Source organism: Patiria miniata, unplaced genomic scaffold (genome assembly GCF_015706575.1).
Source record: "Patiria miniata isolate m_02_andy unplaced genomic scaffold, ASM1570657v1 HiC_scaffold_10, whole genome shotgun sequence".
NCBI lineage: Eukaryota > Metazoa > Echinodermata > Asteroidea > Valvatida > Asterinidae > Patiria > Patiria miniata.
In genome coordinates, this window is record NW_024037048.1 from 2,536,525 (window position 1) to 2,559,323 (window position 22,799).

General features: G+C 42.1%; 1 protein-coding gene across 1 annotated transcript; it reads right to left on the reverse strand.

Annotated features, from left to right (window-relative positions):
* Nucleotides 1–418: 418 nt before the first annotated feature.
* LOC119735310 (probable cytosolic iron-sulfur protein assembly protein CIAO1 homolog) lies at nucleotides 419–16,864 on the reverse strand. Its single transcript, XM_038209012.1, has 6 exons — nucleotides 16,477–16,864; nucleotides 9,729–9,989; nucleotides 8,691–8,782; nucleotides 7,092–7,293; nucleotides 6,706–6,787; nucleotides 419–1,601 (listed from the first exon to the last, which is right to left on the reverse strand). The coding sequence occupies exons 1-6, from the start codon at nucleotides 16,631–16,633 to the stop codon at nucleotides 1,370–1,372; spliced, it is 1,026 nt and encodes a 341-aa protein (XP_038064940.1). The 5' UTR covers nucleotides 16,634–16,864; the 3' UTR covers nucleotides 419–1,369.
* Nucleotides 16,865–22,799: the final 5,935 nt, after the last annotated feature.

Below are 22,799 nucleotides of genomic sequence, written 5' to 3' on the forward strand. Positions count from 1 at the left end.
ATAAACCCGATGAAGTTTCAGCTCAGTGAATGCTGTACATTCCGAGAAAACAATATTCTAGGATCTTGATTTCAAATCAAAAGTTGCCGAGTCATGTTTTGAGACACGTTCTCACCGAGCTGATTGCAGCTACGCGATGTTGCCCACTATATCAACCGACGAATATCGCAACTGCGCGTGCACGTGCGTCGTGTCAACGGTTGCGCGCGCTTTGCCCAATTAAAAATGAACTAATAACGGACATTTCCAATGATCCGTCTTTGGACGCATCGTTAGAAAGGCCTTCTTTGATTGTTTTCTTCAAAATGACAGCTTGCCTGAAAGTATAATTTCACAGGGAGTTTAGTCCAATTATTATCTTTAAACCAAGTAAGCTTCTGAACAATAATTACATCAGTTACTTTTTGGATAGCTGCAATTGATGGACTGTAGCTTTCAAATAAACTGTCATTTTTATTTTACCTGTATATTGAATATGAAAGGAATTTGTGTAAATTCAAAACAAAGTCAAGGCTTCAGGAATCTGACATAGAAAATGTTTTCCCCATTATCATATCAGTGTTACAATCCAACTAACACAGAAAATCCAAAACTCCAGGTTCTATTTTGAGACGAATTTTTAGTTTTGACAAGTTATAAATTCATATCATCTCTCAGATAGAGATGTTAATATGAACCGGGCACCCGAGTACCTGATTGCTGATGTCAGGAACCGGTTCCAGATTATAGGATCGGGTTCCCCGTATCCAACTATACAAATTACATAGTACACTTTAGACAATGAAAAAGAATTACAGATGACACTCAGCAGAAGTTGCACTTTACACCGTAAAGCTTTAAAGCCATTCAAACAACTGGTGGAAATTGCATTTTGGGGTTGGGTTTCTTTTACGGGTACCCGGTTACCCATGTTTTATCACAATAGAGTACCCGGTTCCTGTACTACCCACAAATGCACACCACTTTTGCCGTCTATCATCTTCTTCCAAATTGAAACACTTTTGTGCAGTGAAAATTTGTCAGTTATTTATTTGGTCTTGAGAGTTGTATGAAATAATACGGGCCAACCAGAAACAAATAATCTTGATGTGGCAGAAAGCCACTAATAAAAATAATTAAACAATGCATGCATACTAAGACCACATGAACAATAATACTGCAATATCACTTGCAAATGGCAAGTACGATGGTTACCTTTTTTGAATTACAGGGTTCATCTACTTTCTCAGTAAGGAAAATATTCTGCTTTTCTTTCCTATGCTATGGCTAAAGGTTGCTTGGGAAGATACAACTGTCCACACAAATCCCTTTATCAACATATCAGTCATGACCTAGGTAAATGTACAGGTATTAATCATGTGAAAAGGTCTCAGCATTGAGAGTATTTCCAAACTTTGACAAAGCCATCATCTCCACAAGATGCCAAAAAACCATCTCCATTTGGATTCCACCTGATTGAGTTGATGTCTTCAGAATGAGCATTCGTTACACATGCCATCAAACTAAAGCCAGGCTTGTAACTGGAACCCACGCTGTTTTCTTGAAAAACATGAATCGTGTCGTCACCAGAACATGTAGCCAATAGCCCACTATGCTTGCACCTGGTAAAAAAGCAAACATTGTCAAATATTGTCGTGCAGCAAATTATTAATGAAAACAACAAATAAAATCTTCAATCAAATGATATTTTTGTATTTGGCATGTTTTACGTAAAATACAGTCAAGCAGGAAGGTTAAATTGTCTTATTCCAATGCCACAAGAAAGCAAAAATTTGCAAAATTTAATTGCCTTAAAACAAACCATTAATTGGGGTTTGTGTTTTAGACTAGAGCACTGGTAAAATGATTAAAACAGTGCTTTTTAACATTTACTTTGATATATAAAGTGAAATAGTGAAGTTGTTTTAAGCATAAAGCGCTAGTAAAGAAATTTTACGTGTAAAGGCACCACTAAGAAGACACGTTATCGTAATTTCTTTGCACGATGGGAGACATCGGTCATTATAGGGAGATATTTTCATGTCTCCCTAATGTCACAGCCCCCCTTTAGAGGCACAATTTTATAGTCGCAATTAGGTTATATTTGTTGCTCGGGTCTAATTAGTAAACATACCAAAATTCGTGGAAAAAGGACAAGGGAATATTGGGCGAGGGCACATTTAAGTTTGAAAAATTGTGTGCACAAGTCTATGGGGATGTCTCCCAAATGTCCAATCCAGGGTAATTATTACTGGCTGTTTCGGCAACCAGCCGAAACAGCCTTTGTTTTCGTTAAGATTTTAATTTTTTTTTTACTCTTTTTTTTATTTTGCAGTCATTTTGGCCCATTGCATTGTACACGTTTTTTTGTTCCCGGCAATTTGGGCACTAAAATCAATCCAATTGCCTTTATACCTGGCACAGACAGCCACCCACAGATGGTCGCCGAACATTGACGTCATCATGACGTCATCACGAGTCACGTGACCTCACAATATAGATGCATATTTTGAAGGCCCATATCTCCATAATGACAGGTCCGATTGGGTTGAAACTTGGTATGTACCTAAACGGGGATGTATTATAGATGAAAATTTAAGTGACGTTATGATGACGTCATCACGTGACAAGTGACGTCATAGTAAATGTGCATACTTTGAAGGCCTATATCTACAGAACAACAGGTCCGATTGGGTTGAAAGTTGGTATGTACCTAGACCGGGATGTGTTATAGACAACAAAATGAAGTGACGTGACGATGACGTCAGCATGAGTCACGTCATATAAAATCAACCATGAGAGATCTGAACTTGACGTTTGCAGGAATTAATAGAATAATCCAGGGTCTTCATTTTTGATACAACGTGCAAAAATCACGTGACCCTTCCTTCCGGTTGAAACTGGAAGTGCCTTGTGATTTAAAATTGGTAAAAGATGTGAACTTGCTTTCAACGATGTATATGCTCTGGCTAAGCTGTTCTTTACCAAAAAATAACGGTGACGTCATAAAATGTTAGAGTGCCCTCTAACGGCAGGTTGTTACAGATGATTATAGATGAAAAGTGATGTGACGTCATCACGTGACCTGTGACGTCATAATTCAAGGCCCTATGAGAATATAATCACATATTTATATGACACCATTCATTATAACATAAGTCTAGTTATCACAAACATAAGTCTAGTTATCATTGTTATTTTTTAAACACATACATGAAACATTTAAATAGTAAATATACCTATTATTAGTGATGAAACTGACCTATGGGAAAACAAATTAAAAAAAGTGCTGGGGGTCCGAACACAATGTGTGTCTAAAGTCTGGGCTGCGCTGCAGTTACACATGCAGGTACGTACAATAAACTTTGTGTCCAATTTCCGGACACTGCCTTGTTTTTATTTTAGATCCAAACGTAATTTTACGATGTGAACAATGTGCATGCTTTCTATAAAATTAAACATTTCAAGTGAGTTTATAGTTGCGAATAGAATTTAGCTCATCAACAAAGAAATTTGTTTACTTGAGAATGTAGATTTTTAGGAAATCCCTCAGGCCTGCATATGGTTCAATTTAATGTCGAATGTGTTTTAATGTGTTTGTTTGATAGTTTCGTGCATAGTAACCTTTTGTAGTCTGTCCTTTTGATCGTTTTTGTCGTGTCCAGCAATTTTTATGTAACTGAGTTTAAAACTGTCTTAAATTTTTATATTTTAATTGTCTCGTGCCCTGATAAATTATCTAATAAATAATAAAGTAAATAAATAATGAGATGTTAGTGTGATTAGGACTGCTGGTCTAATTGTTGTGCCATTAGAGGGCACACTATGCACCGTCCACTATCGATCACTAGCGTCTTGGGCCACAACTACATAATGGGCTGCTGGCTAAACTGGAGGCTAGAGGAAGTCAAGGAAAGTTGTTATCATGGCTAGCCAGCTACCTCAACGACTGGCACATCGAGGGGGTTGCAGGAGGTCAGACATCACAACAGCCAAGTATCAGTTCTTCAGTACCCCAGGGTTCCATCTTGGGACCCACACTGTTTCTGATGTACATTGATGACGTGTGACAACTTGAAAAATTCTATCAGTCTCTATGACGACGACAGCACACTGTACTGTATAAAAAAGGACGGAGACCCAGTTCAGTCAGCTGCAACTCTAAATGCTGATCTTGCTCAAATGGCCTCAAATGGAAGGTCATCTTGCCCAAGAGAAATGCAAGGTGATGACCTTGAGTAAGAAGAAACCATCAGAGCAACCTGATCTCATCCTAGGTGGTGTGACGCTGGAAGAGTTGATGAGCTCAACATCTTGGGAGTCAAGTTCTCCAATTTCAGAGAGGGCAGGAAAGAGAGTCAGTGCCCTCCGGAGGGTTGCCCCCTACCTGGACTTCCAAGGTCGAGCTTCTGTATTTAAGGCTCATATCAGGAGCACTATGGAATAAGCCCCTCTTGGCTGGATGTCTGCTTGTGAATCGCAGCTTGGGAAGCTGGATGACATCCAGCAGAGAGTGATGATTATCATCAAGGTTCTTCCAGGATCTGTAACAATTGAACCTTTAGCACGCAGAAGAACCGTGTCAGGACTTGGTCTTGTTTACAAGATGCATACAGAGGAGTCATCTGAGCTAATTCAATCTATGCTACCTCCTCCACTCAGACCAACCAGGGCAACTTGGAGCAGACAGAACATCGGCACCCATGCTGTACAGGGTCTTATAGGAAGGACAGCGACCAGCTACTGGTCCCTTCAGCAATACGACCGGTCCTTCCTGCCTGCCATCATCCCTGTGTGGAACAATCTGCCAGATGAAATAGTCGGCCATCCGCACCACAGTGGAAACAAGGAAGTTCTGTCAGAAAGCTCACCGCCACCTGACCCATCAGACTTTTTAATTTACTTAGTAATTTATCTATTTAAGTTATACTGTACATGTACCTGTAACACTACATGTACTTTAAGTATTTAGTATTACAGTAAACTCCGGCTAAACTGACATCGTATAAACCGTTACATCGCTTAAATTGGCCGTCTGACGAAAGTCCCGATTGTCCCTAATGCATTTCCATTGACATTTTCATTTCTAAGACGGCCTTTGTAAGCCACCATTTCGCCTATGTCGGCGTGTTACTTTCAGTCCCATTTCCTCAAAACCACACAAATTCCTCTGTATAAGTCGGCATCGTGCTCTGCGGTTTGCAAGAAGTGTCGAGTGATAAGTCCCACACTGCTAACTGACATCTTTATCAATGGCACGGCCCGTGATTGATCATTCGGCCAGCACGTGTACACTAATCGCATGTGTACACTGTTTCATGCACAGTCTGTACATTGTGTGCATCCTTTGCTTACACAAAGTACATGTCCATTCCGTAAAAGAAAATGGCATCCAAAACCTGTTCAAAGAAACGGAAAATGGAGACGAAATCATACAAAGAAAAGTACGATATCGTTAAGTTTTGTGAAGCCAATCCTGGAATGAAAAAGGTGGATCTGGCTCAGAAGTTTGGCCTTCCTCGAGGAACCTTGTTTGACATTTTGAAAAACAAGGACAAGATCATCGAAGCTATGGAAAAATCAGATGCCAGGAAGGGCAGTATAAAACGCGTCAAACAAGTAACTTACGATGATGTGAATTCTGCCCTCATCACATGGTTTCGGCAGAAATCCAGTTTGCTAACAAATAAGCCAAGACATTAAATGAAAATGAAAAGCGAAGAAAAATTGTAAGGTGAAGATTTTTTTTATTTACAGCTTTCTACTTTTGTAATACAATGTACTCTGCATTTTATTTGTGACAAAATACATGGATATAGCCCACAGCCACGTGCGCGATCAAAAAGGGGTTTTCCCGATAGCACATCAATACCAGTACCCCCTCTCGACTGCACGCATGCGCTCTGTTCATTTTGGGGGTCCCCTTATTGTACCAGTACCACGCACACATTCAATTCGTGACTGTACACGTACGTACGTGCACAATGTACACTACATGTACATGGACGTACAGTATGCAAGCGATCTGTATATCGTACCACTGTTATCGCTAGCCGGCCGCGCCGTCCTTGCTTCGTACGTACATGTACATGCATGACTTTCTGTGATCAATACCACAGCCTGTTTGTGATGATAAACATTGAGGATATATTTGCTGGAATCAACCATGGATGTAAAAATAAACCACGGTAAATCAAAGCCTTTGAATTTTAGCCATGAATCTTGTTTGCATGATCCAGATACAGATGCGCATAGGACATTAATTCAATCTATTTTTTTCACTCCGTGATTCAATTTGTGTATTTGTGTAAGTCGGCAAAATGACGACTTGCAGCAGAAGCCGACATTCGCGTAAGTCGTCACAAATTCTCTGGTCCCGAAAGTACCGTCTTAGCCGGAGTTTACTGTATGTTAATTTTGCACTTTCTTCTTTCTCATTCTTGCACTTTCTGTGTCATGTATTATGTTACTCCCATTCATGTGAGTAAGATGTGGCTCTCTGCATCCGAAGTGGAAATCGCTAATTTGTGATCTTTATCCATAAATAAAATCCCCCAAACAATACTGCATGATCCAGCTACAAATGTCATGCACAACTACTTTTGTCAGACATTTGGTTGTGCAGTCACAGCTGTAACTGGTTCATTGATCAGTCTATTGTGACTTTCACTCCTGATTCGTAACAGAATCAACATTTCTCATTAATAAAATATTGAAACAACTTACCAATCAATGTCATAGATGGTTCTTGTGTGATAACCAGACAATGTACAAATACATTTCCATGACGTTTTTCTAGAAGAACCACCTAAATAAGATGAAAAGTCACATGTTTCAACACAGATTAGTTAGGTGAATGCGTGCTACATTCTAAAAACCATTTTAACATGGAGGGCCCATTAATGCGATCTTTTTTCCACCATGTGTAAACGTTCTTGTTGAAATAAAAACATATCGTATTTACACTGCTTTTTTTCATTTGGGACAAGAACAATTTCTAAAGATAATGCTTTGCATGGAATAAGTATTTGATTTAAAATTTAAAGAATTTCAAGTTCATACTGATTAATGTTAGGCATGCAAAAGATAGGTGTTTTTATCTATACATTTACCATCTTGACCATCTGGATTGCAGTCTTGCCATATCTTCACTGTGTTATCATCACTGCAAGATGCTAATCGTGTGCCTGTTTTATCAAAGCTTATTCCCCAAACAGTTGCTTCATGACCAGTTAGTGTACAAACACAGCACCAGTCATCATCTTCTTCCTGGAATATTTTGATGGTGTTGTCATAGCTGCATGATGCAAGTACCTGTGAAGTAAAAAAAATAAGGCTGTGTTGGTCAATTTCAGTGTTGCCTCTTCCAAATATGTCAAGTATACTGAAAAATACATCCTGTGACATGACTAGATATCAGTACCAACTGGGGTAGCGTTTCATCTAGCGACATGTCCATTTGTCTTTAGGATGGATAAACTGTGATTTGGGGCAGATAGGTTTCAAATGTGGCATCTCATACGCGTGTACATATATGCATACACGTTCACATCATGGGCAATTCCATGAGAATGAGGACATGGCTGAAAATGCAAAGTTTTATATGACAATACATTTTTGGAAATTTCTGTGAGTAGTTGGTTTGTCATTTGGCTAATCCGTGAATGGGTGGGCGCCAGCGTTGACAGGATGCACATGCCCCCACAGTTGCCACTATTCGTCAGATTAGTTCGTTGCATCCCGTAGCTGCAATTGGCTGAATGAGAACATGTCTCAAACGCTGATTTTGGGTTCAATTCTAAATATGTCTGGGCAACTTTTGAATTGAAACCTAGATCCTAGAAAATTGTTTTCTCGGAATATACAGCATTCACAGAGCTAAAACTTCATCAGGTTAGTTGTCAAGCACCCGTCTTTAGATTTTGAGCACTTTTGTTGCTCCAAACCAAAAAAATGCACACATGACATATGATCTACCCTGCTGCTATCTGAACATCCACAGACAGTCAAAATTCATTCCTCTTCCCTTGCCATGCCTTTTACACAGGCTAGTCACCAGTTAGTTCATATTTCAAGCAAGCACTGTGACCAGTCAAATTCAGTCAAAGCTCTTAACTGTTGAAAAACAGTCACTGGATTGATTTTGACTGAAAGGACAACTTGGCACAGAATGTATGTTTACATAGGAGGGTTGAGGAAGAGAAAAGGCTTCATATTCTATGTAAACATGGCAAAAAGAGCTTTTCTGTTTGATTACTAGTTTCTGAAGTGTTTAAACTTGGACAAAGATAGGCAGACAAAGTGTATTACCGAAATATATCCCTCTAGAGATTTTATGATTGATTATATTTTAATAACTGAAATGGTAGAATATGACTTTACCCCAATGACGGAAGGGCACTATAAAGATATTTCCACCCGTGCACAGTATGAGGAAAACTTTCAAATGCAACTCATTCAAAATATTTCTATTTGTCCTTTTTGTGTAACATGAGTTACCAAAAAAATACCTTATTGCAAAAGCAACAGAAGATCATTTTGTTGGCCCTTTTCATTGTAGTTTAGTCACTTAATTTCAAGGGATCTTATAGAATAATGACATTATAGAATAACAGCACAGAGTTGATGGAAGATCCCCTCCAAATGTAATGTGAGTTACCATGAAATTGCCCATATATAGAAATAAACATCTTAAATCAGTTCATCTTTACCTCTTTATGTGGATGCCAACATACATTCTTCACATCTTGGGTGTGGACACTTAGAACACCAACACACTGGTAATCATCATCCTCATGATCAACTGTTAAAATGAACAAGGCCATGAACAGTTGTTACAGGTAACTCTCTATTTTCATTTGAATATATTTCACATGTGTTTGTGCCTGCCACTTAGTTTGTCTATCCCACTCAATGCCATCAGCCTTTGTTCCTTGGCTTAAACGCGGCATGACATTATCAGTCTTTTCTTACTCTAATTTTTGTTTAATAAATAGGTCTATTGATGCTTCGTAGTCAAATTATTACAATATATTTATTTGTTTTTCTTAAAAATCTGAGTTTTTAAGAAAGTGAGACCTATGGAATTGAAGCCATCAATGTCAATGTTCCCTTCCATGTGACTAATAGGGAGCTATATTACTTTTCTATTCATAATTATTGATTTGCTCCTCATGCAATATGATTCATGGTTAATTTTCATGGCAAAAAAAAAGCAACAAATATTCCTTTAAAAAATATAGCCCGGTCGATTATATGGTGAGTTTTATTGGAAACTTAGTTTAAATATATATCTGCGGGGTATAACATTGGGAAAACTCATATAGTAGAAAAATTTGGACATTTATACCACCTTGGCGCCAGCATATGTTGGTAAAATGTTGCCAACATGCAAAGACTAAGTGGATGTCTCACACTGCGCATGTGCAGCAAGTAAGCCCGTAAGTGAATTAAGTAACTACACAGGCAAAATGCTCATAAACACACATGATTTTAGGGCAAAGTTATTTTTGTTTACCGCTGTTTAGTATTTTCATGTTTTCAAGCAACAGACCTCTTCCTCAAGTTTGCTTACACACAAAATATTTGACCTGCAAATGCTATGAAATGTTTAACCACGAGTATACACTTTTTTCTTTTTATTTTCTGGGTTTAACAAGGTCATGTACATGTATAGGTAGATACATGTACTTGCTTTCAGATTAGATTAGTTATGTGAAGGATTCATATGATGAAAGAAAAATCGTTACCTTCCCAAATCCAAACACTCTTATCTCTACTGCAAGTGGCAAGCAAAGACCCAGAGGGAGACCAACAGACACTTTTCACTTCATTTTCATGTCCTTCCAATGTAGTTATGCATTCAAACTCTGCATTCTTTTGACTCCAAATACAAGTAGTGCCATCAAAACTTGCAGATGCCAGTAAACTGCCACATGGAGACCAGCTTATTCTTCTCACAGTTCGAGAATGGCCATCCTGAAGAACTGCTTTGCATGTCCAGTCAGAACCTGCATTTACAACAAGGAAACTATGACGATCAAAATGTCAAATTATGAAGACAGTTATAGGTTTTAATTCATTAATACAATTTTTGAAGCCTCAGCCACCTTGCCAGTGGAATTATTTTGATACATGAACATAAACAAAACTATTTGGAGTACAAGGATGTTATTTTGTAGTATTCAACTTCACTTGGCTATGCAGCTTTGCTTGGGAATTCCTTTTTATTTTCATTTGCTCAGCCAAACTTTACGTTTTCCACCTTTTAGTGTAATGTTGCACCTTTTGAAGTGCACGAGTCTATACACATACCTGTCCCATTTATTTTGGCGTGATTGCGCGGTGCAGTGTGGTGAGAGGACTGGAAACTTGTCTAAGCCAATGTCTATTTGGCTGTGATTAAACAGCTGTCAATTTGTCCAAACAACACGGAATAATCATATGTGCATGCGCTGGATGGAGGGAACGGATACCTCAGAGGGTTCCTACCATTCTACCATCTCTAGCCATGTTTACAGGTCTAGTCTGTTGCTAGACTTGTAGTCTGGCATGCGGAAACAGCGATTAGGCGCATAATCCGTGTTGCCGCATTGTGCGAAGCGGGATTGGAACTGTATTTTGCCTGTGTCTCACGGCGGGCTGTCTGGCACTGTCTTGTCGTATCGTGGTGTGGGCTCAGATATGGCTCGGACAACGTACGGTGATCTGGAAAAATATACTTTTTTTTTGTAATGAGAGATAAAAAGCTGATTCAAAAATCAAATTAATGTTTTAAATAAGGATTCCAATATTAAATAATTTGATAGGTTTGGAAAATTTCATAACATTTTGACACTGCAAACAAGGAAATTTTTTCACTGAATTTGTTGTGCCATTTAATTTTGTGATATCTCCAAAACGAAAGCTCATAAATGATTTAAACGTTATTCACTTTGTTGTGTGATTCTCTCTCCAATGATACCAAATGTACCAGGGTTTGGAAAAAATCCTAAAAGTGCCTAATTCCCTTCCATAAAATGAGGCTATCCTAGACCCTTAACAGAGGATCCGCTGTACACAAACCGATGAGGCGGATCCCCCCCCCCCCCACCCCAGAGGATCAGCCGTTCACAAGCCAATGAGGCAGATCCTCACCACTCAGAGAGGATCCGCCGTGCACAAGCAAATGAAGTGGATCCCAACTATACAGAAAGGATCCACTGTGCACAAACCAATGAAGCCAATCCCTACTACACAGAAAGGATCTACTGTGCACAAACCAATGAAAGAGATCGGTACTCGGTATCAAGAGTGCACATCCTCGAAAACACTTTCAGGCCAGCTGGCCATGAAGCAATCATGAAGGGTCAATTGCCACATATGATTGGAGCAGAGGAAAGAATTGGGGTCATATACCCTGACTTGGAGTCGAGAGATCATTGTCCAGTGGCAGTTGCAACCAGCCTGATCGACACAAGACTGGGGACTGTACCAATTCAGGTGCTAAATCCCACAGCTGGCCCAGTAACAATCTACAAAGGGACCCGGGTGGTACTCTTTTCATCTGTGGAAGTTCAGGACGTTGTGGAGTTGAGTGAGGCTTACTCAGCCCATACCGTCGGGTGTGTCACCGCAGCTGCAACAGGGGAAGCGAAACCAGCCAGGAGGATGCCAGTCCATAAGTGCAAAGAAGTAGAAAAACAACTTGGGAAGATGTTACAACATGACGTGCAGTGCAAGCTGTGCAGAAGGGCCTTCACAAGGAAAACCAACCTACGGCGCCACCTGCGGACCTCCTGTGAACAAATTCATCAGACAAAGCCATATGAATGCAGGGTTGGCTGCGGCCAAGCTTTCTATAGTCTGCAATCCGGGCATGGCACAAAAGGGTCTGCATAGGGGTGAAGCTGGTGGGTTCCCTGCAGGGAGAGCCAGAGCAGCTTCGATAACTGGGCTTCGACACTGCAGCTTCAACCACTGCAGGAGATGCAAAGTGCCATTCAGCAGAAGAGGAGGCCAGCCACCACTCGGAGGGGCCTCACAGTCACACCACTGCCAACCGATCAGCGACGAAGGCTGCAACAGAGGCCAGCCACCAGTCGGAGCGGTCTTTGGCCACCAGTAGCCAGCCAGCAACCCAGTGTACGGCAGAGGTCAGCCACCACTGGAAGCGGCCTCACACCACTACCAACCGACCAGCGACAAAGCCGACAGCTAAGGCCAGCCACCATTTGGAACGGCCTAGGGCGACCACCAACCAACCAGCGACCTTGCGTGCGGCCGAGACCAGTCACCATTCGGAACGGCTTCGAGCCACAACCAACAGACCAGCAACCTGGCGTGCGACCGAGACCAGAAACCATTTGAAACGGCTTCGAGCCACAACCAACCGACCAGCAACCTGGCGTGCGACCGAGACCAGAAACCATTTGAAACGGCCTCGGACCACCCGCAGCCCTCAGCTGGTCAGACGAAAGAGAAAGGCTCACCATCCAAGGCTGAGAACTGCTGGAAGATGCGTTGGACTGACTGCTTGGGACAGAGCAGTGGAAGGACACCGGCAGAGACTGGGCAGCGTGTCCATGTAGGGGCATGCCTGACCTTCCCGGATGGCTCCCGATGGATGACACAGGCCACCAGACAGCTGGTGATGGAGCATGCGGAGCCGGTCCAGGCAGCAGCCACAGGCATGATGGAGCTTGCGGGACTAGAGCAGACCTAGGCACAGAAGATGCCACCACCTGTTGCTTTTGAAAGTTTGCCTTCTTGTTGGACCCCCAAGGTGAGCCTTGTTACTTATTTGAGGACAAATAAGTGTCCTCGGAGGGGGCAGGGTAACGTCTGAGATGACCGGCCAACTGCGGGCCCTATACAACTTCAACGGTGCGGATTGGAGCCCCTGCTACAGAGACTGTAAAACCCGTACACAGGACTTTGTCCCTGTCTGGAAATTTCCATTACTGTTAGTGACATGTTTGAGAGTTGAGAATTAAGGAAGTGTTTAGTAGTGCTCTAAAGTTTTGCGGAATAAAGCAGTGCTTCAAGGAAATATCATCGCCTGTGTTTGTCATTGATTGTGTTGCGATTAACCCCCAATCGACACGCTACATTACTGTGCAACAAGTTTGCTTGAAGATAAATTCGTTATCCAACTCACGGTCGTGGAACACGGAAAATGTAGTTTGTCTTGAGTCCCACATACTCAGCCTTCTGCCTCGTGGCATGAGGGACACAGATGCACTAAACGTACATTATTCCGTATTCCACTCGTGCTGGTGGGATAGCTAATTATCATCCGGACTGTACGCGTGTGTACACATGTGATGTTAGTCTTGGCCCAAGACTTCAGTGATCGATAGCGATGGTTGCATTGTTGTGCGGAGCGCCCTTGCACAATTTTTTTTTTCCCTCGCACTCAGGCATGCGGGTCTAATCATGCCGGTAGAATATACACAATCCACTCGATCACTAGCGTCTTGGGGCAAGACTAATGTGACATGTATGTTCAGTAGTACGTAACTTTTTTTCAAAATAAATGTACTAGAGCAATATTTTACATAATAAATATTCACAACTGATGACATTAACATTATCATATTATTTGAATATACACAACGTGACAATTTAAGTATTTTTGGTTGTTCTCTATAACAGTGCAAGCTTACTCATGTATATCACTAGTCTGAAAATTTGGGGCTCTCTGTGTATGTAATTATACTAATTGTATTGCAATTTACGTCACGTGACTAAAACAGGAGGAATTCCTCCTTTGTCCGAAGTTTGCCAAATTCGTTTCGTCGACAATCGGATAGCGCCTGAGTATTTCAGAGTATAATATAGGCTTAATTAAATGCTAATTGCTTATTAAAAACTTTTTAAAATGAGTTGATAATATACAAACAATGAATGTTTGTGAGTGCAATGGTAAGAAGAATTTCATGAGGTGACAGATGAAATGTTCCATTCCACGAGGCGAAACCGAGTGGAATGGAACATTTCATCTGTCACCGAATAAATTTATTCTTTCCATTGCACGAACGTGAAACATTCTTTACTTGTTTTATATAACACCTGAATAAATCCTTGTCATCTGATTGGTTGACTTTTAATAGCCAATTTATTCAGGTTAAAAACTGTTTAAAAGTTCAACAAGTTCATCATATTTATATTAATGTAAACTGTTCAACAGATTGAGAACAATCAGATTAAATTTATCTCGGTTTAAAACAGCACCACCACCAGCAGCAGTGACACTGTGCAATGGATGTTCTATTTACCGTGCAATAGAACTTCCATTGCACTGTGCGCAGCGCGCCATGCGCACGTTGGTACGAATAATTCAATGACATTTGATCAGCGATCCACCAACCAGATGACGGGGATTTATTCAGGTGTTGTATAATTAATATTTATTGCTTTCATTAAGAAAACTTGAAATTCAACGACAATTTTGTGCATCAAGTATACTCGGATTGTATGGGCGAACTTTTTGCTGCGTCATGTTCATGTACCATTTTGAATTTGACGACCGTTACCGAGATTTTCCAAAACTCGGTCTTCATTCGGCTCCACCTATTTGGGTGCCTTATTTTAAAGATTCCAGATCAGCATTAGTCAATGTTGTCTTACAGAAATATCAAACTATATTATCATAACTGTATGAGAATACGACGCAATTGATTTATTTACAAATTTGATCAGAACATTAAAAGCTATATAAATGAAACCAGGCTTTGAAAAAGGGCCATCAATGTCGTCATGTTTATTTTTAGCCATGGAGGCTGCCTGACCAACAATTTAGACGTGAACGTGGGGAATAATTGTCAGGTCTGGGAACCAGACTAAAATCTTTGGCACTCTGTGAAGTACCCGGATGTAGTACGCGGCCGCGGATGGAGAGCGCACACAAGAGGGTGCGCTTCACTGCAGAGGGCTTCAAAGATTTTGGAATGACAGGCAACAGCCACGGTGCACTTTGCCAAACTTGACGCACATGCTCAGTAGATGATTCTCCGACTGTTGTTGCTCTTGTCTGGCTCCCTGACACCATTGGCCTTTTGACTATAATTAGGGTGGCCGGGAAACAGTCTGGTAAATATCAGAGACGCCATGCTTTTTCAAAACTGTCTGAATTATTTTACGAATTACCATGATTTTTGGGTAACTGGACCTCTGAAGGTACCGAATTTAACGATTTTGTGCTATTAAGCAGTCATACTATAGCAGGGTTGATTTTCTGCTGACAAAATAATTTCGATCTTTAATTAATTTTCGGCTCCCCTAGCAACGGGACCTTCCGTGCACATACCACATGTGGGATGTGTGACAGTAATACAGAGGTAGTCCAGTATTTCCGTCACATTTATGGGACTAGGTCAAAGCCAAAGATAAGGATTACATGTAGGCAGTGGATATTTAGCCGGAGACGGCAAACCTTTAGTAAATGTTAGTTTGCCGGATATGCACTGAACATGCGCAGTTACTATTTTTTTGTACTTAAACATTTTCCGGTGCCAAATTTTAGTCTGGCTCCATGCCAACTTTATCATTGAAACTTCGTATTCACAAGATGGGAATCAGACGATTTTACAATTTTGGACTTTATTTCCCTTTAAAAAAATCCTCCAGAGCCACAAATCTGAAAAAGAAAATGTAATACTCTGCAATAAAATGTTTGAGACATGTTAAAATAAGAAAAGAAGAATATTCCTATTTTTTGGGGATGAGGAAAAAACCTTAGAAATGTCGCCAGTGAGGATCGGGATCGAAACTGAGTCTTCCCGCTCATGAGATCTATTGCTTATCCACTAGACCACAGTTGCTACACAATCGATCGTTGGTGGTAATTTAAAACATCTTATAAATTCAGCCCTATCTTAGAGAGTACAGCGCCCTCTGTTGATAGGGATTGCTGCCGACAAACCTTTAGTAAACGTTAGCTTGCCGGTATTACCGCCGGCAAAATATCCACTATATAGGCCTAAGCATTAGGCCTACCATCCTTTTTATAGCTCCATGGGATTACCCAGTGTTGTTGTAGTCCAAGTAACTAGGACTCTACGGATCGCTTTTTCAACATTTGAACATGGTCGGGCGATAGTAATCACCCGACCATGTCCAAATATGTTCAAAAAGCAATCCCTAGAGTCCTAGTTACTCGGACTAGTGTTGTTGTAGGCTACTCCTAGAACTATGAGGCTCCGCGTGAGCGCGGAGCCTCATAGTTCTAGGAGTAGTTGTAGGCTAGTCTGAGTAACTTGGACCTAACTTATCGCCTTTTTTAACATTTGGACTTACTATCGCCAGACCATGTCCAAATGTTAAAAAAGGCGATAAGTTAGGTCCAAGTTACTCGGACTAGTTGTAGGCTAGGACTGGTTGTTTCAGATGTCAGTCTCTTTTCTTGTATTGCATGTTTTCAATACATTTTTTGTACCTTAAGTTTTGGGACTCTCACTCTCAGTATTGAGTGCGACTCCCACTGTTCCAGTCCCAAATTTTCGGACTAGGTCTTACCTTGTCCTTCATTCGACTTCGAGTGGGTGCCCCACACACGAATGGTTTTGTCACCACCGCAGCTTGTTAGTAGTTTACCATCAGGGTTCCATGAAACGTGCCATACACGATCCAAGTGGCCAGTAAGTGACGCAACATTTTCTAAGTTGCCTCTCATGTTTTTCTTGTTCGCTTATTTGGAATACGGAACTATGTCATGTATTCCTCCATGTGTATACTGTCATAACTGTGTCTACCGATTATGGCTATTTTACTGTGTGTGCGCGATCGATACAAAATAAGAATAGGCCCTACAGGGGGTACATGTAAGTTCTCGCAAATAAAGATCGTATGAGGCGAGGGGAGATCGGACATCACTCCGCTGAAAAAAAGTGAAACAGGTATTTATATCGTACCAGGAAGTAGGGGAAGGGCGCCACCATGTTCCTGGTAGGTAAAAAGCAGATTTGCTCCAGTCACTCAACGCGATTACGAGTGCGTTCGATTTCTTCCCCACTCGTGCAAGCGCGACAGCGTTCGATTTACCTCTCACGTGACTTCTCGCACTTACTCGAGCCTGCTGGCCCAAGTAACCGACTTGCCGAGCCGGTTATTACTTGGGTAAGTATCCCATAAGGCCATGCAATAAACATGACGTGACAACGTGACGTCCGGTGTGACAGGTAATTCTGTCCTCCCTGGTAAGTGTGTCCCCCCGGACACATTTACCGGCTCGTGACCCGGTAAATGTGTCCGGGGGGACACTTTTACCTAGGTAAATTTGTCCCCCTCCAGGTAAAAATGTCCCCCTGCCCAACGGTGAAAGTGTCCCCCTGGTAAATGTGTCCCCATGCAGTATGTACTGAGAGCAGCAGCGTGTCGCACGCGCCAGTACATGCTGCAAGATTTGAGGCAGTGATTATAACATGTGTATATATGCGTCTCCCTCTACAATGGAAATTCGTCCAATAGGAAATTTCGTTACGCGCTATGATGGGAACACAGACCAATCCAAGGAGACGTTGTATCATACTATCAATGAGACGAGGGCCATCGCCATGCATCGCCGCTGTGTTGACCTATCGCGGTAGAATCGCGATAGACTTCACCGTACTCCGAATCGAAACATTGTGTTCACGTATCATCTAATAGATTAAATAAAATATTTTTTATATTCATGAAGGGCAGTCTAAAAGTCCAAAATGTATACCTTGTAGAGTGAATGCATCAAAACAATAACCTTCCGGGTTTCAAAAGAGGGGGACAAAAAAAACCTGGGGGACAGAATTACCTGGAGGGGACAAAATTACCTGGAGGGGGACAGAATTAACGGGCCAGGGAGGACACTTTTACCTAGGTAATTCTGTCCCCCCGGACACTTTTACCGGGGGACAGAATTACCTTCCACACCGGCGAGCGGCGATATTTTTTTTACACAACTATCTGGGGTACTTTGTGCGCTTTCCTATGGGGCATGGTTTTTATAACCAGGCTTGAGTGGAGGCTACTATTTTTCAACTTGGTACGGATTTCGGGCTTTATTTCCCTTTAAAAAAAATCCTCCAGAGCCTCGGATCAGAAAAGAAAAAGAAAATTGCTGCTATACAAGTAGTATCCGACTGAAAAATAACGTTTCTAAGATAAAACTTTAAATTGTTGAAAAAAAAGAGCAAAATCTGAAGGGGTAGAGCGAGGTATCGAACTCGGAACCTTTGATCATTAGCCAGCAGGTACTCGCACAAACCCTGCAATAGATCGCTTGCAGACGCGTTCGATAATTGACGCGCGAAGGTGCGCGACGCCATGTTGTGGGACAAAATGTGCATGGATAGATATGCGCTTGTCCCTCAACATGGCGTCGCGCGCCTTCGCGCGTCGATTATCAAACGCGTCTGCAAGCGGTCTATTCATTATTATATACTTTCACATGTGTGGAGAGAGTAGACGCGCGCGCAGGTAAAAGGTTACAGGATTGTAGGGCGCCGCCACGCGTAGACTTGACTCAAGTCGGAATTGCCTTAAGTCGGTATTGTGGCGGATCTCGATTTTCTCGAGTGTGTGACGGTCTCGAGAACCCTCCAGACGAGCGGCAGTCCAGATGGTCCTAGGGCGATTATCCGTTTGGAGACTGTCTGTCGCCGCACGTAACTAATTTTCCCTTATATTGTTCGAACGACAAATCTAGCCAACCAGACAAGAAATGGGACCCAGACACACAAGCTCAAGCTTCAAGAAGTCTCTTTATTCAGCCATGCAACAACTGAAGTTCCTTTATTAAAAATGCCTCAACAAAAGGTAAGTACTAAAAAAGATGGGGGTTTCCTTAAGGGGAAGGGTTTCCTACTTTCCTTAAGGGAAGGGGTTTCCTTAAGGGAAGGGATTTCCTAAAGGGAGAAGGAGTTTCTCAAGGAAGGGGGTTTCCTAGGCTCCAGACGACCCTCCGAGGTCTCCCGAAGGCAGATGCCGATCCTCCTGATGAGCTCTACCCTTCGTCTCCCGCGAGGCAGTTGTCGTTCCGGATACCTTAGAAATGGATTCCTCAAGGGAGGGGGTTTCCTTAAAGGAAAGGGAGTTCTTTAAGGGAAAGGAGTTCCTCAAGGGAAAGGGTTTCTTTAAGGGAAGGGGTTTCTTAAGGGAAAGGATTTCCTTAAGGGAAGGGATTTCCCCAGTTTCTAGACGACCCTCCGAGGTCTCTCGAAGGCAGATGCCGATCCTCCTGATGAGCTCGACCCCTCGTCTCCCGCGAGGCAGTTGTCGCTCCTGATACGTTAGGAAATGGGCTCCCAAGGGAAAGGGTTTACTTAAGGGAAGGGGTTTCCGTAAGGGAAAGGAAGTTTCTTAAGGGAATGGAGTTACTTTAGGGAAAGGGTTTCCGTAAGGGAAAATGAGTTTCTTAAAGGGAAATGGTTTCCTTAAGGGAAAGGATTTCCTGAAGGGAAAGAGACTTTCTTGTCGATAATTCAGCAATAAAAGTGCTTCACTAACCAGATCTGCCAAATCTGTCTACGAAAGCAAATGGAGAATTCCTGCACAGAGGTGACAATAATAAACCCAAATATGCTGTCTTCAATCGAACGAGTATTAAGCTTCACTTAATCAAGTAAACCCAAGGATCAATTCCACAATTGCACCACTATTTATAAAAGAAAAGGAGTGTGTTACATTAACAATACAGCTGCTCAACACTCACGGTAAGCTTTGCGGTCACTCTCCGACACAATGCTCTGTCTGTCTCCACGAAGCCTTTTCTTAGTCTGCCACTCTAAGGCGCGCCAAAACAGTCTGGCCAGAATCCGCGCGAACTCTGCCTTTTTACCCCATTCTAAAAATAGCGCTCAAGCTATGGCCGGCAAACGAAACATATAAACAGTATGGAGCGCCGATTACATTTCGTTACAGTGTCTTTAAAAAAAAAGTAGCGAACATCACTTAGTTTACGCCTTTCCAGATGCCCAACAAGGTACACTTCAGCGTGCGTTCCACTTCAGTACCGTATAACAATGCGCACACACTTTATGTGCACACACACTTTATGCGCACACACTTTAGGAAGACTTACAACTCATCATGGACTGCTTCGCAACGGCTTGCTCACGCTTTGGACTTTCAATCAATCTGAAAAAGACAGAAGTGATGTTTCAACCTGCTCCAAGTAAGCCATATGTTCCACCCGTTATCACCATTGGAGATCACATCCTTCATTCTGTTGACAAGTTTACATACTTGGGCAGCACCCTGTCAAGAGAGGTCCACATAGACCAGGAAATCACAAATCGGATATCCAAAGCCAGCTCAGCTTTCGGAAGATTTCGTGAGCGTCTGTGGAATAGGAGAGGCATAAGCTTGAAAACAAAGCTGCGTGTGTATCAAGCTGCAGTCCTGACTTCCCTGCTGTATGCCTGTGAAACTTGGACAACCTACAGCCGCCACATCAGAAAGCTGAACCACTTCCACCTTTCCTGCATGCGTAAGATCTTGCGCATCAGATGGCAAGACAAGGTCCCAGACACTGAAGTCCTCAAGCGAGCGGAATTGCCCAGTGTAGGTGCTTTGATCATGAGAGCTCAACTTCGCTGGTCAGGTCATGTAGTACGGATGCCTGATGATCGACTCCCCAAAAAATCTTCTACGGTGAACTAACAACAGGCAAAAGATCGGCTGGTGGTCAATTCAAGAGATACAAGGATTGCCTTAAAGCAACCATATGAAGCAATGCAACTTCAATGTGAGTAGCTGGGAAGAACTTGCCCATGATCGAACGGCATGGAGAAGATTACCACACGAAGGTGCATCAAGCTTCGAAGCCCGTCGCATCAGGGAGGCTGAGCTGAAACGACAGCAACGAAAATCTTGTCAGCTAGATGCTTCCCTACGTGTCCACCCCCACCCCCAACCTAGTGTGTCCAGTGTAGGACTGTAGCTTCCTGGCTAGAATTGGACTTATTAGCCATCTGCGAACACACAACACCAACTAGTATGGAGATGTTGGCTGTCATCTTCGAATTTCGAAGGACGAACTATATATATATACATGTATACAACACGCGTATTACACGTACATGTGTGCAGGTATTGCAGAGCATGTGCATACAATCATGTGGTGCAAAAGTAAGCAATTCCGACTTGATCAATCTGCCATCAGCACCCCCCCCCCCTCGCGTGCACGCGCCTAGCCTGTATTCATCAATGCATATGCAACACCATCTCTATGCATATGCAGCAACATCGCTTGACCAATCAAAGTAACCGTTTTTCGAAGACTCGTTTATTATTTTCAGTAGGTATGGAAGGCTGGATAACAATCTGCAAAAGTTTAAAAACATAATCTTAATTTGTAGATTTCAAACACATTATATTGGGATGATAATGCTAAGATCAGCTGCTCTTGGATTGAATTAATAAAGAATACGACATTCAAATGTTATTCAAAACAAAAGGGAATTTTTATTGGGGTTAACCTGTAAAAGATGTTGAGAATCATCGATACCGCTTCGTGTGTACCCAGAGCCGTTTCAAAGCATTCGAATGTACGTGCGTGTATCTGTTTCTACTCTTCACCATGGGATGCGTGTGCGTTCTCCGCGAAGCTTTGGATGCGCGAATACGCAGACAACGCTGATTGCGTGTTAGGAATATTATCAAAACAATCTGCGCGCGTTTGTAAGAATAAAACGCTCATTACCTGAAATACTGTGATATGATTGGCTTCTACCGAAATCGGTAGAAGCCAATCACATGGAGAATTAATTTCCATAGACTGTGTACAAACGTGGAACAAACCAGCGCGTACGCTTGGCAGATTGACCAAGTCCGGGTTGCTGCATCACTTGACATGTACATGTACGTTTTTAACATGATGGTCCAGATTCGACGCATGAGGGCCCGCGTTATGTACTGTAAGGACGTATGCGTGCGATATGCGCTGTGAGTGGATTTAGGCAGCCTCGACTCCAGGGGCGCGTGCTCGTTCCTTACACTAACCCCTGGCTGTGATGATGACGTAAATGAAACTGAATGGCTATTCACAACGTACTGCGCGGGCATTTCGAAGATTGCACGCCGGGCGCGCCCATAATGCGCTCGCGCTCGCATGCTTAGCTTTGCACGTAACGTCACGTACGAAAAAAAAATTATGATTCAAAAGTCGCGAAGCCTGTACGATATGGATTATGTCTGCTGCGTTTTTCGCTAAAAAAACCCTGTATCTGTGGTTGTAAAGGCACGAAAAGGGTACGTACATTTAATACAAATCTTTGCTAATGAACACAACGTCCAAACGTTGTGTTTGAAAGGATTGATTCTTCAAAATCACAACTTTTAACATTTTAAAGATGGCGTCGGCACGTAAAACGGATAAACTGCAGCCCTAATTATAATGTACCGTATTTTGGTATATTTAAATTACACAATTCCAGGGGTTACGATCGCGCAAGGCATGATGGGAAACAACATGGCGCTGCAAGATCGTACCTACGGGGCACGAGGTTGGGATTTAGGCACAGACCGAGCGCAACCCAGACTTGGCCAAGTCTACGCTACGCGGCGCTCTACAATCCTATAACCTTGATTCAAGTCGCCTGAAAAATGGGTACCCTGTACTATTGTGTAAATAAAATATTCGCCGACGGGCGGCGATATTTTTTCCGTACGCCTTTTTTTCCCGTACACATGGGCGTATTTCGAAGTACGTTGAGTTGCAAGTCAGGTTCTCTGAATTTATTTCCCTTGAAAAAAAAAATCCTCCAAACCACATATTGGTAAAAGAAAAATGTTCCAAATGACTAACAAACCTTTTAAAGAGAAAAAAAGAAGTAAATAAGAAGAAATTAAAAAAAAAAACCATC

Coding starts and splice junctions, on each gene's coding strand:
- LOC119735310 (XM_038209012.1), bottom strand. CDS start 16,633: ATGAGAGGCAACTTAGAAAATGTTGCGTCACTTACTGGCCACTTGGAT. Junction 7,294..8,690: donor GTTGGCATCCACATAAAGAG/GTAAAGATGAAC, acceptor TTTACTTCACAG/GTACTTGCATCATGCAGCTA. Junction 1,602..6,705: donor ACCATCTATGACATTGATTG/GTAAGTTGTTTC, acceptor CTTTTTTACCAG/GTGCAAGCATAGTGGGCTAT.